General features: G+C 46.2%; 1 protein-coding gene across 1 annotated transcript; it reads right to left on the bottom strand.

Moving 5' to 3' along the window:
• Window positions 1-4,304: 4,304 nt before the first annotated feature.
• LOC103654204 (uncharacterized) lies at window positions 4,305-10,858 on the bottom strand. Its single transcript, XM_008681036.3, has 2 exons — window positions 10,342-10,858; window positions 4,305-4,986 (listed from the first exon to the last, which is right to left on the bottom strand). Exons 1-2 carry the CDS (start codon window positions 10,608-10,610, stop codon window positions 4,539-4,541), a joined length of 717 nt encoding a protein of 238 aa, XP_008679258.3. The 5' UTR covers window positions 10,611-10,858; the 3' UTR covers window positions 4,305-4,538.
• Window positions 10,859-12,071: the final 1,213 nt, after the last annotated feature.

Genomic DNA, 12,071 nt, shown 5'->3' on the forward strand with positions numbered 1-12,071 from the left:
CCAAGAGGAATGGAGAGCAAATGTGCATTTGAACTATACGGAATGCGAGAATAATCGAAAGAGAAGTTTGAATTAACCGTCTTCTTTTTCTCGTAGTCGTTGTCGTCGTCCTTTTGGGAAGAAGAGGACTCGTCGCTGGCGTCGTAGTAGACGATCTCCTTGATGTGCCTTGTCTTCTTCTTCCCATCTTTTCGTTTATGGCCCGAGCCTGAGTCGGTAGGCTTGTCATCTTTCGGCTCGTTGACAAAGGACTCCTTCTCCTTATCATTGATCACAATCCCCTTGCCCTTAGGATCCATCTCTTCGGGCGATTAGCCCCTTACTTGAAGAGAACGGCTCTGATACCAATTGAGAGCACCTAGAGGGGGGGTGAATAGGTGATCCTGTAAACTTGAAACTTAATGCCACCAAAACTTGATTAGAGGTTAGCACAATTAAGCCAAGTGGCTAGAGAGGAGTCTTAGCAAAACACAATAACCACAAAGATATCAACAGAGAGATGGCACAGTGGTTTATCCTGTGGTTCGGCCAAGTCCAACGCTTGCCTACTCCACGTTGTGGCGTCCCAACGGACGAGGGTTGCAATCAACCCCTCTCAAGCGGTCCAAAGACCCACTTGAATACCACGGTGTTTTGCTTTGCTTTTCTATATCCCGCTTGCGAGGAATCTCCACAACTTGGAGTCTCTCGCCCTTACAAAGATGTTCACAAAGAAGCACGGAGCAAGGGAGGGATGAGCAACGCACACAAGACACAAAATCAGAGCGACAACACGCACACAAGTCGCAACAAGAGCTTGGTGTACTCCTCCATGCGCCTAGGGGTCCCTTTTATAGCCCCAAGGCAGCTAGGAGTCGTTGAGAGCATTTCAAGAAGGCAATTCTTGCCTTCTGTCGCCTAGCGCACCGGACAGTCCGGTGCACCACCGGACACTGTCCGGTGCGGATCTCTTTCCTTATATGGCGAAGCCGACCGTTGCAGTCTTGGAGCCGTTGGCGCACCAGACACTGTCCGGTGCACACCGGACAGTCCGGTGCCCCTTCCGACCGTTGGCACTTGCCACACGTCGCGCGCGGATTCTGCGGCCGACCGTTGGCCCGGCCAGCTGTTGGCTCACTGGACAGTCCGGTGCACCACCGAACAGTCCGGTGAATTTTAGTTGTACGCCGCCGACGAAGTCCCGAGAGCAGCTGGTTGACGGATGCCAGCCTGGCGCACCGGACACTGTCCGGTGCACCACCGGACAGTCCGGTGCACCCAGACTGAGCAGACTCTTGGCTGCCTCGAGCCATTCTTTTTCAGTTGCATTTTCTCTGATTCTAACACTTAGATAAACATGTTAGTACACAAAAACCAATGTACTAAGTCTAGAATCATACCTTTGTATTGATTTGCACCTTATCCATCATTTGGCATAGTTTATCACTTAAGCACTTGTGTTGGACACTAAATCACCAAAATACTTAGAAATGGCCCAAGGGCACATTTCCCTTTCACTCCGAGATGGTAGCGCCTAGCCACGGGAACGGGTGGCTCTGCCCCGCCGCGTCGCCGCCTGCCGCCGGCGCAGACGCCTCCGTCGCCGTCGCGGAGGTGGATCTCGCGGATGTACCGCCCCGCTGCGTCGACGTCCTCGCAGCTGTCGTTCTTGGCGAGCCGCGTCCACCATCCCGACCAAGCATCGCGAGAGAACAGGAGGCGGATGCGGCGCAGCTCGGTGCGGTACTTGAACCTCGAGGAGGAGAACTTGAGCCCCTCCCAGCTGTGGAAGAGGAGGACGGCAGTGAGGCGGAACTCCCTCGCAGCGAAGCGCGGTGCGACCTGGAGGCGCAAGGAGTAGGAGCCGTTGTCGTGGTCCACGATGGGGGGCCACGACTTCCAGGCGTCCCCTGAGAGGTCGAACTCGAAGTAGTCCCTGTCGAGGCAGCGATATTTTCATGGGGATTGCCGGAGGAGTGGGGGCGGGGGTCACGGAGCAAGATTGCCAGCGGCGCGAGGGTCACGGAGGCTGGGGCGTGCGCGGAGGGGGACATCGGGGCAGATGCGGATGCGAGATTTCGGGACGCAGGGGCGCGGACGCGCGGGTGGCAGAACCGTGCACCACGCTATACTGTGGACGCCTACACTAAGGCCTTAAGGAGTAGTAGAGATATATCCGTATGCAAATTAGAAAAAGTCAAATTTTAGAATATTTCATAGCCATCAGTTCAGAACTTTATGCGAAAGAATGTTGGCTCTACGTCTGCTTATGCGAAAGAATGTTGTCTCTTCCCTTTCCTATAGGAGGGTGAAATAAGTTTTACCAGCAGCGTCGTACCGGAGGTGCCAGTAGCCTTAGTGTACTAGTCGCTCCTCAAAATGGACTCACTGGCAGCAAAATGTTCTCTAACGAGTTGACTTGCGTGCTCGACTGGGATTGTACTTTGTCTCTTCTGTCAACTGAGCTATGGTGAATTCTATCGACATCAACGTTAGCACGATGGTTCGCCCAACTGAGCATGTCCCCGGTCCACAAAACTATGTAGTTGAGAACCTCACATGTAGATTCATATTAGTTAACAGTTTGCCTGAATAAACTAACACAGTCGTTTGATCTATATATGCAAAAGATGGCACTGATTGTTTGATCTAAATGTTGCGAGATGCTCTCCAATAAAAATTACATGGTTGCCTCATGGTCTATGTAAGAAAACCCTTAATTTGAATGCATACAGCTTCAGTTGCTCTGACTGCTTTTAGAGAATTCGTCTTTAGATGGATTGAATATTGTTATATTACTTGTCTTTATGTAGTAATGTAGAAATCATGCCACAACACATTTTCCCACAACATAAAAGATAAGAGGTCCATATTTGTGTGCTAAAATAATTTTGATAATCACAACTCACCATCCTCTTTCAATAGGCTTAGGATCTCTTTTTTTTATTTTCACCCTACAATGCAAAATTGTTATATGGAGGTCATGGTATATCGTCATATCATGTATTATCAACTTAAGATTTGCCTATTTCAATTAATAGTGGCATTGAGCCAATTTTGGTTGTTCGAAATGACAGATTTCGATGTTTGTTATGATTGTTGAGTTGATTATTGATAGCATCACTAAATAGTGACCTATGCGTGCACAAGTGTCCCCGTTGCAACGCACGGGTATATATATATATATATATATATATATATATATATATATATATATATATATATATATATATATATATATATATATATATATATAGAGAGAGAGAGAGAGAGAGAGAGAGAGAGAGAGAGAGACATAGCATCCTAATCTTAATGGGTCGGTAGCCCAACAGTGGTGTCGGCCCACTTACACGGTCTAACACCATCAAATCTCTCTATCACGTGGCTACCGAATAAATTAAAGATGGAGGTTTGGCGTTGACATTCCTACGAGTGTCCTCTACCAGTGGTGGCAAATTGTCGGCTGCAGATTCCTCACCCTCCCTCTGATGCTTCATGCTTCAGGCTAGCCACAGTGAAGGACGGCAAAGAATACACTACACGCTTGCAGTTACAAATGCAGTAACAAAGTGCTGCAATGAGGTACCCTATATGCTACTGGAAATTTACAGTGGCCACAAGAAACGGTATTTCCAGCGTACACTCTTTCCTACGGGAAACGCTAGGAGCTACCGAGCTAGCATCGGTGGTATGAGTGGGGCAAAAAAAAGGAGTGGGTGGTGGGGCCCACGGTGGGAATTTTTGATATATATTGATAAAAAATGTGGTAGTTTGTATAGGGTTGAGATATAGAGTAGTTGTGGATGCGGGAGTTTGACTACTGTATTTTAAAATGTTGATGACTAGGATAGAATATTCCTTTTAGAGTAGAAATTTAGAGTAAATGAGTGCGGATAGCCTCAACCGCCAACATTTCCTTCCCGGCTTCATCAACAAGGTTATGTCCTGCACTTCATCAGCTAGGTGTGTGGTTAGCTGAGTAGAGCATGACTGCATGAGGTGAAGCCTCCTCCAGTCTTCCCTGTTCCGACGTGTGAGTACTTGCGCGTGCCTCTCCCCAGTCATGCATGTTGGTTGCAAGTGGAGGGTAGCAGCAAAAGAAAAATACATCCCAATAACATATAATCCAGGTATCAAATTAAGCATATTTCATAACGGTGAGCAAAGCAAAGTTTAGTAAGAGCAACATGGTTGAAAAGCATAATCCACCATTTACAAGCATAATCCAGCAACGTGTCGGCTCTAGCGTAAAGCTGTAGTTATATACTTGTGCATTGTTACACTTTTATATATCATATCGATAGATTTTATAAAGCGAGAAGGGTAACAACCACGAAAATTTATATAATAGAGATTTAAATAGTTTTAAAACATTTATAATCTAAATAATAAATGAAATAACTTGTTTAAATGTCTTCTAACTAGCTCTACGATTTTCTAGAGCCCCTAATGACCTGCTCTACTAACTCCACTAAATGTTCTGGAGCTAGAGCAGGACTAACCACATTCAGCTCTTGCTATTTCTTCATGTGATTGTCGGTGATACTATTCAGCTTTTGCTACTTCTTCATGCGCTTGTCCCTGGGAGTGACCATGGCGGCTGAGTCTGTCTCTGTCACATCCTGCACATCAAGCATTGATTGAGATCTCATGTGAGCTGAGAACGGCTGGGGTGGACGAGGTCCAGGCGGAGAAGCAAAAACACCCAGGGCATTGATGGGCATTCTGAGCGGGCGACGGGAAGACAGCTTCTGAGAGCGGTTATGTTCATCATCGCTGCCACTGTTGCTTGTTGAGCTGCTTGTGGCAGCAGGCGATGTAGTCATCCTCCTGCAGTTTGTGGGGCTTTTGATTGCGTCACCATCGGGGTATACCTCTTTGTCCCATTTGAAACTGAATGGAAGAAGGCCTTTGCGCTTCCTAGGGGATGGTGTTTCTGGTTCCGGAAGGTCTTGAAGCTTTGCAGTAGATCCAGACTCCCCATTGTAAAACTTGGGTACCCCTTTCCTGAAATATTTAAGAACAATGATCAACAAAATAGAAGACTATATATATAATTTCGAAAGATAATTTCTCGTGACCAAGATAAAGCTAATATAACAATTTAAGGACTGACCTAAGAGATTCCCCAGGCTGCTTCACAATGGATAAACAAACAAATTGCCAACTCCAAAACAAAGACAAGTAACTACATATTTTTAGTGCTGTGCACAACAAATTAAGCTACTAGTTAACAAACTCATGTGGACTAAGAACGTGCTGTCTGTTTGATCCTGTCCTTGGGGTAATCCATGTTGTCCAGATCACACTTGCTGGAAATCTACATGAACAAATATCTGCTTCTAGGGCACAGCATTCATAACTCATAAATATCAAGAGCCTACGCACAACATTAAGGTACACAGGAGTGTTATGATTCTAGGGCATGGAAATGATTTTTTAATTTTTACGATCAAGAGCATGTGTTGTAATAAATAGTAGTGGTATATGTCCAACAACATCATGTGATTCCACACACAAACCATGAAACATTTTCTTTTGCAAAATCACATACTTCAACAAAACAACAAAGCATCCTTGCAAAAGATTACATGCATCTGCCAATCCAAGAGCCTACCGCTACCGCCTTACAGAGACCCTATCTAACCATCAGTCAGTAAGGTCATGGAACCAAGAAAATAAATAAGTTATACCAGATTTCCAATATATATTGATCTATTTTGACCTACTACAATGAGTATGCAAAATGAATGGAGTGCTACTTTGCAATGTTTACCAGCTGCTCTAGTGTCTAACAGAAGAAATTTCATCATTTATGGACATATGTATTGAACACATTAAAGCTTTGATAATACCAGGAGTCTATGGGAATACAATCCGGCCTGCCATGCAGCTTATTTATTTGGACTGACTACTAGGATTGAATAGTTTTCCACTGAGCTAGTAAGACTGAATAGGCTGGTCACAACAGTTAGGCAGTTAGCCAACTACAGCAACATTTGGTAAAATCACAGTAACATGTACTCCAGGAGTAATGCCAATGAAAATAATATCACAAGTATTATGAAGCATTTTGCGCCTGATCCAAAGTATTGCTCTGATCATACAGTCATATGCAGTAACATAACTATAAGGAATTCTACAAACAGTTGACACACGATCTTTCCATCTTAAATAGAAAGAAACAAAACTCTATAAATAATAGGCTTATAGTGATTAAGATTTATCGGAGAATTACTAGGTTAATTGCTGCATGCTATTCTCATTGATATAGACTTTTACTCTCCTTAGAAAGCCTAATCGAAAAGTAGTTTTATCATTGCGATGTCAAGTGGATCACAGAGGATTTTTTTCTCGAAAACGCGCAGGAGAACTGCGTCCCTTTATAAATTAAGAAGATAGAATAAAAAGGTCTAAAATAGACCATACATCAGAAGGCCTCCTTACGGGGCCAGAAGATAGCATACAAAAAATGTATTCACCATATGAAAAAAACCAACACACCACCCTAGGGAGCAGCTGGAGAGGCAGCCAGAGAACATAGGCCCTTTGCCTCAGCTGTTTCCCAACGACTTCTCTCCTCATCTGCCAAAGCAAGGATAGAGGTGAGGCATGGAGACAATCCATCGAAGACACATCTGTTCTGATAGTCCCAAGCACCCATGATGATAAGGGAGTCAAGACCTTTTCTGGTAAGACCTGAAACCACATCTGAAACTTACTCCCACCAACATAAGAAGGAGGTGGCAGCCGGCTGGGGGGCAAGGGAGTGTAGCCCAAATTTCCGAAAAAGCTGATACCAAAAGATTCTCGAGAAGGAGCAAGCTACTAGAAGATGATCTAGAGTTTCTTCAGCTTGGTCACATAGAAGACATTTCTCAGGGTGGTTTAGCCTCTTTTAGCTAATCGATCGGTTGTCCAGCAGAACACAATTGCTTGGTGATCAACAGGCTAATAGGCTCTATCGAGCCTCTGCTGCTCTAGCACTTCCCCTTCTCTTTGTTCAGACTTTTGAGCACCTTCCTCTCTCGATGGCTTGCCCACCCTATAGATCCGCCTCTGATTGTAGGCTCCTTTGAGCATCTAGCATCGAAGCATACACAGAAGTACCCAGTGTACCCCAACTTATCCAACATAAAAATACCTTACAAGAGTGAGGTATTCTGTTATGGGAAGGCAAAAGAGGATGAAGGGAGGTACACACGGTTGTTTGGTTGTAGTTGTGGAGGTCTGCCCTTCAGATATCTTGGGATTCCTATGCACCACCGTAGGTTGACAATTGGTGAGTGGAAAACAGTGGAGGCCAAATTTGAGAAAAAGCTCAGCAGCTGGAAAGGAAAACTTATGTCAGTAGGAGGGCGTCTCGTATTAATTAATTCTGTGTTGACCATTCTTGCGATGTTTATGATGTCTTTCTTTGAGGTACCAAAAGGTGTGCGGGAGAAGATAGATTATTTCAGATCGCGTTTTTTCTGGCAAGGGGAGGGCCATAAGAAAAAATATAGGCTGGCTAGATGGGATGTAATTTGTCAACCTAAGGAGGTTGGCGGGCTAGGCATTTTGAATTTAGAGGTTCATAATAAATGCCTCTTAAGCAAATGGTTGTATAAACTTCTCAACGAAGAAGGGATGTGGCAATCATTATTGAGACGTAAATATCTGGCCAATCGAACCTTATCCCAGGCGCAGCGTAGGGCCACAGATTCACACTTCTGGAGTGGCCTTATGAAAGTTAAGGACACATTCATTAGTAAAGGAACCTTTGTGATTCATGATGGGTCCCAGGTGCGTTTCTGGGAGGATGACTGGCTTGGGTCGGGAACGTTAAAACTTCGTTTTCCGTCTCTTTATAACCTAGCGAGGAGGAAGAACTCAACTGTTACCTGTGTATTCTCCACGGTGCCCTTAAATATATCCTTTCGTAGGGGTTTGGCTCAACAGTTGAGGGTCCAATGGTTTCATTTGGTCTCACTTGTTGCGCATACCGAATTGAATTCAAACAGGGACTCATTCAGATGGAACTTGACCGCCAACGGGATGTTTACGGTTAAGTCTCTGTATCTGGCATCTCTCAACAATGGGATGGGGGTGCATAATAAGGACCTTTGGAAACTTAGGCTTCCTCTGAAAATTAAGATTTTTATGTGGTACCTCAAAAGAGGGGTAACATTAACAAAGGATAACTTGGCTAGGAGCCTAGGAGGCATTGGAATGGTAATAAGATATGTTGCTTTTGTAGCAGACCGGAGACAATAAAGCACCTGTTTTTCAGTTGTTTGTATGCGTCATTCATTTGGCGGTTGATTCAGATAAGCACGGGGTTGAGACCTCCTCGGGATGTTAATGATTTGTTTGGAGTTTGGGCGAGTGGGAGGCTTCCCAGAGTTCGCAACTTACTATTAACCGTTGCATCGGCAATTTGTTGGGCTATTTGGTTAAGTAGGAATGATGTGGTGTTCAATAATTCATCTCCTAAATCATGTGTGCAGGCAACCTTCAGAGCAACATATTGGTGCCACTTTTGGTCCCAGCTTCAGCCTAGAAGGGAGGACCAAGAGTTAATAAAGTCTTCATGTCGTAATGTGGAGAGGGTGCTACTACAGTTCTTCAGCAATTTTGGATGGGGGTCTGCGTTGCGTGTAACTATGTAGTAGCTGTGGTTCGGTAGCTGAAGTTCTTTGGTTTGGCTAGTTTGGGTTCTCTGATGTGGTCATCGGAGGAGTTTTGACAATATGCTACCGTATCTTGTAATAAATGGCCGTAACCTCATTTGAGGCCAAGGTCGGATGATTTTTCCATTATAAAAAAAAATACCTTACAAGCAACACGAGAAATTCACAGACTCAACATAAGAAGGTTGCATACCTATTGATGCCAAGCAGTTCAGGGAACAAAAATTTCAATGATCAAAGAATCCACATTATGAGGTGACGTTCAATTATTAAGAGTACGAATGCCTAATCCCCCCCAACCACAGTGGATGCAAGGCACCAGCAAGAATTGACTAGAAACGTAAATCACAGCAATTTCCCATCTGATCACTCTGAACGAGACAAGAATGTGAAGGGAAGAACCCCCTGGGTTTCCCAACAAAAGAAACAATCAGTGGACAAAAAACAAACTAATCTGCTCCAATTACTCAAGACCTCGCTGCTTCGACAGAGAATCTGGAATCCGAGTAAACCTGACACCGAGCAAGACCAATCTCTTGGACTGCGTTAGTCCAACTAACGCAAGCAATCTCCAAAATTTCCTTAGAAAAACAAGATCAGCGAGTAAACATGTTCAAACGTCGGGTTGGGTTCGGGTTGGGTGATTTGGCACGCCTCGCGTCTGACCCGTGCATAGTGTCGAGTCAGATCAGGTTGGTCCGTGCCTCCCTGTCGAAGGCGTCGAATCGGGGTTTTTAGGGTTGGATCAGGTTTTGGCTTTGGGTAGGGTTTTGGGTTAAAAATCATGGCTCGTACCCGACCCATAGATTGTTGCGGGTCAAAAAATGGCCCGTACCCGCCCGTCGTATTGATCGGGTCGGATTTGGTCTGGTTTTTCGGACGGGTTGGGTTGGTCGGATCGGATGACCCATGATCAGGTCTATCAACAAGACAAAGTAAAACTGCATGTGGCCACATTACCTGTTGGATTTATAGACTTGGCCCAATTGAGAAATTCAATTAGATCCTAGGAAAATGACAAAAGGCCACGTATGGCAAGGGAATGATGGAACCAGATAAGAATTTGAGTCCTTATCGGATCACGATCAGAACGGATCCCAAGCTTATCGGTTCGTGGACGTGGCCCTATATAAGGCGCCAGCCAGCCCTTGCCACAAGGCATCCTAACCTAAGTTAAGTTTTCGCCTCTGCTCACAATTGTGTTGTCATCGTACTACTCTTCATCCCGAGCGTCGACGTGCATCTGCAATCGAGAGAGCAGTTCTCAGGAACTCATTCATCGCCTTTGAGATCCTACACTGGGAGAGGTGAATAAGATTTTTGGAAAGCATCTTCACGTGACTGCTCGCGTTCTTCTCGTCGACCCTACCGCCGACGTCGTCGACCCTTCTGCTTCGACGCATGTCCTCTACCAGTACGTCTAATCAGTACGCATTATTTGATCTAATCTCTGTTATGTTAGATATGGTAGAGGTGTGCTGCCTTTTTTATTAGACTGTTAATTAACCTATTAGGTTAATTGTTGTAGAACAAACACCTGATTATTTATTGTTGGTTATGATTTATATTCGAATTTTAATATAGAAAATATCTAATTATTGAATATTACCATAAATCCCTCGAGGGAGCCGCCCAAATAGGCCGACCAGGCCGATCAAGATCCGTCCCCCCTGGCGAAATAGACGCTCACCTGAAGGGCAGGGCCTCCTGGAGCACGTCCATGGTGTCGAAGGAGGAGCCCTTGTACGGGCTCTGCACCTCGCCGTCGTCGCTCTCGACCTCATCGCCGTCCCACTCCCGCTGCGTCGCCTCTGCGGGGATGTCGCTGTCCCGCTCCACCGTAGACGAGCCGCTGCGGCAGGGCGATTCCGCCAGCGAGGCCGCGCAGCCGCAGTCGGCGACGAGGCCGAACCAATGGCCGCGGTGGCCGCCGCCGCCCAGCCCGCGCCCGCTCTCCATTGCGATCGATATGGCTCGCGCCCTCCCGTGGCCTTGCCAACGGAAGCCGACGCCTTCGCCGCCGCCGCCGCCGTCTCTTCTTTCTTCCGCTCTCTCTCTCTCGCACGCGCACGGGAATAACCGAAAGAGCGGGGGAGGCGAGCAGCCGAGCACCGATGGCGACTACTCCTTTTTATAAGGAGGCACGAGCTGGGAAAAAATGTGAGCAGTTTTTTTCGGTCTTTTTTTTTCATTCTCATTTGTTTCTCATTTGTTTACGTACCATCATTTAGACTTCCCTTATGCTATCTTCAACCTCTTAACTATTCTCGTAGCTATATTTAATTTTACATTGTAAACAATACAGTCTATAATACATAACAAATATCTTAATTGGCTCTCATTTATGATGTACTTCTTCGTTTCGTTTTAGTTGTCGTTGAATAGTGGAAAATTAAACTATCCTGCGACAACTAAAAATAAAAAGAAACGGAGCGGTATTTGGTTGACGAGCGGAGGAGGATGAGTGGTTCGTGGAGCCTTAAGATACCAATATAGATGTCCAAACGGGCCACCCGGCACGGACCCGGCCCGAACCCGTTTCGGCCCGGTACGAATAGGGCCGGGCCAGGCACGGCCCGTTGATGCTTCGGGCCGGGTCGGGCTGGCCCACGTGCCTAGAGACATGCCCAAACCCGGCACGCATAGGGAAAAATCGTGCCGGGCCGGCCCGTTGGCCCGATGGGCCTCAACGGACCGGGCCGGGCACTGGCCCGAACCAACAGTAGAACGGTATATAAATACATATATTTAACATAATTAATCATATATAATAACATATTATTTATATATATTAAGACAACAAAATATTTATGTATACATTTTATATTTATGTATGCATTTTATATATGTTTGGCCGCGTATTTAGTATTTACATACTACGAGAGATTTACATATTTAGTATTTACATAAATATGCGGGCCGCCGTCGTGCCGACCCATTTATCGTGCCGGGCCGGGCCAAAGCACGCGGGCCGCCGTATGTGCCCATACCCGGCCCGCTAAACGGGCCGTGCCGGCTCGGGCCCGTAACCGACCGTGCCGGGCCTTGTTTGGACCGGGCTAAATTCGTGCCGTGCCACGGGCCAAACGGGCGGCCCGCACTGTTTGGACATCTATAGATACCAATATACTAGAAATATCTCCTCCATCCGGCCGCCGCCGCGAGGAGCTTCGTCGCCGTCCATTGAGTCAGGTGAATCCATCGTCGCCTCATCTCCTTCCTGGCCGCCCCCCTCTTCTCCTCCCTCGTCGGCCCTTTTTTCCTCCACCGGTTCTACTTCTGCCGCCGCCCCCTTTCCTCCTCCACGTCGCCAGCAGATCTACACTGCGCTCCTCCCTTCATCAGATCAGCGCGGTATGGGGTGTATGATGCATGTCGTAGGTACCTTGGAGAGAGGAAGCAGTTTGGAGTAGCACTGGC

Source organism: Zea mays, chromosome 4 (assembly GCF_902167145.1).
Source record: "Zea mays cultivar B73 chromosome 4, Zm-B73-REFERENCE-NAM-5.0, whole genome shotgun sequence".
NCBI lineage: Eukaryota > Viridiplantae > Streptophyta > Magnoliopsida > Poales > Poaceae > Zea > Zea mays.

Coding starts and splice junctions, on each gene's coding strand:
- LOC103654204 (XM_008681036.3), bottom strand. CDS start 10,610: ATGGAGAGCGGGCGCGGGCTGGGCGGCGGCGGCCACCGCGGCCATTGG. Junction 4,987..10,341: donor CAGGAGGCCCTGCCCTTCAG/GTGAGCGTCTAT, acceptor TAAATATTTCAG/GAAAGGGGTACCCAAGTTTT.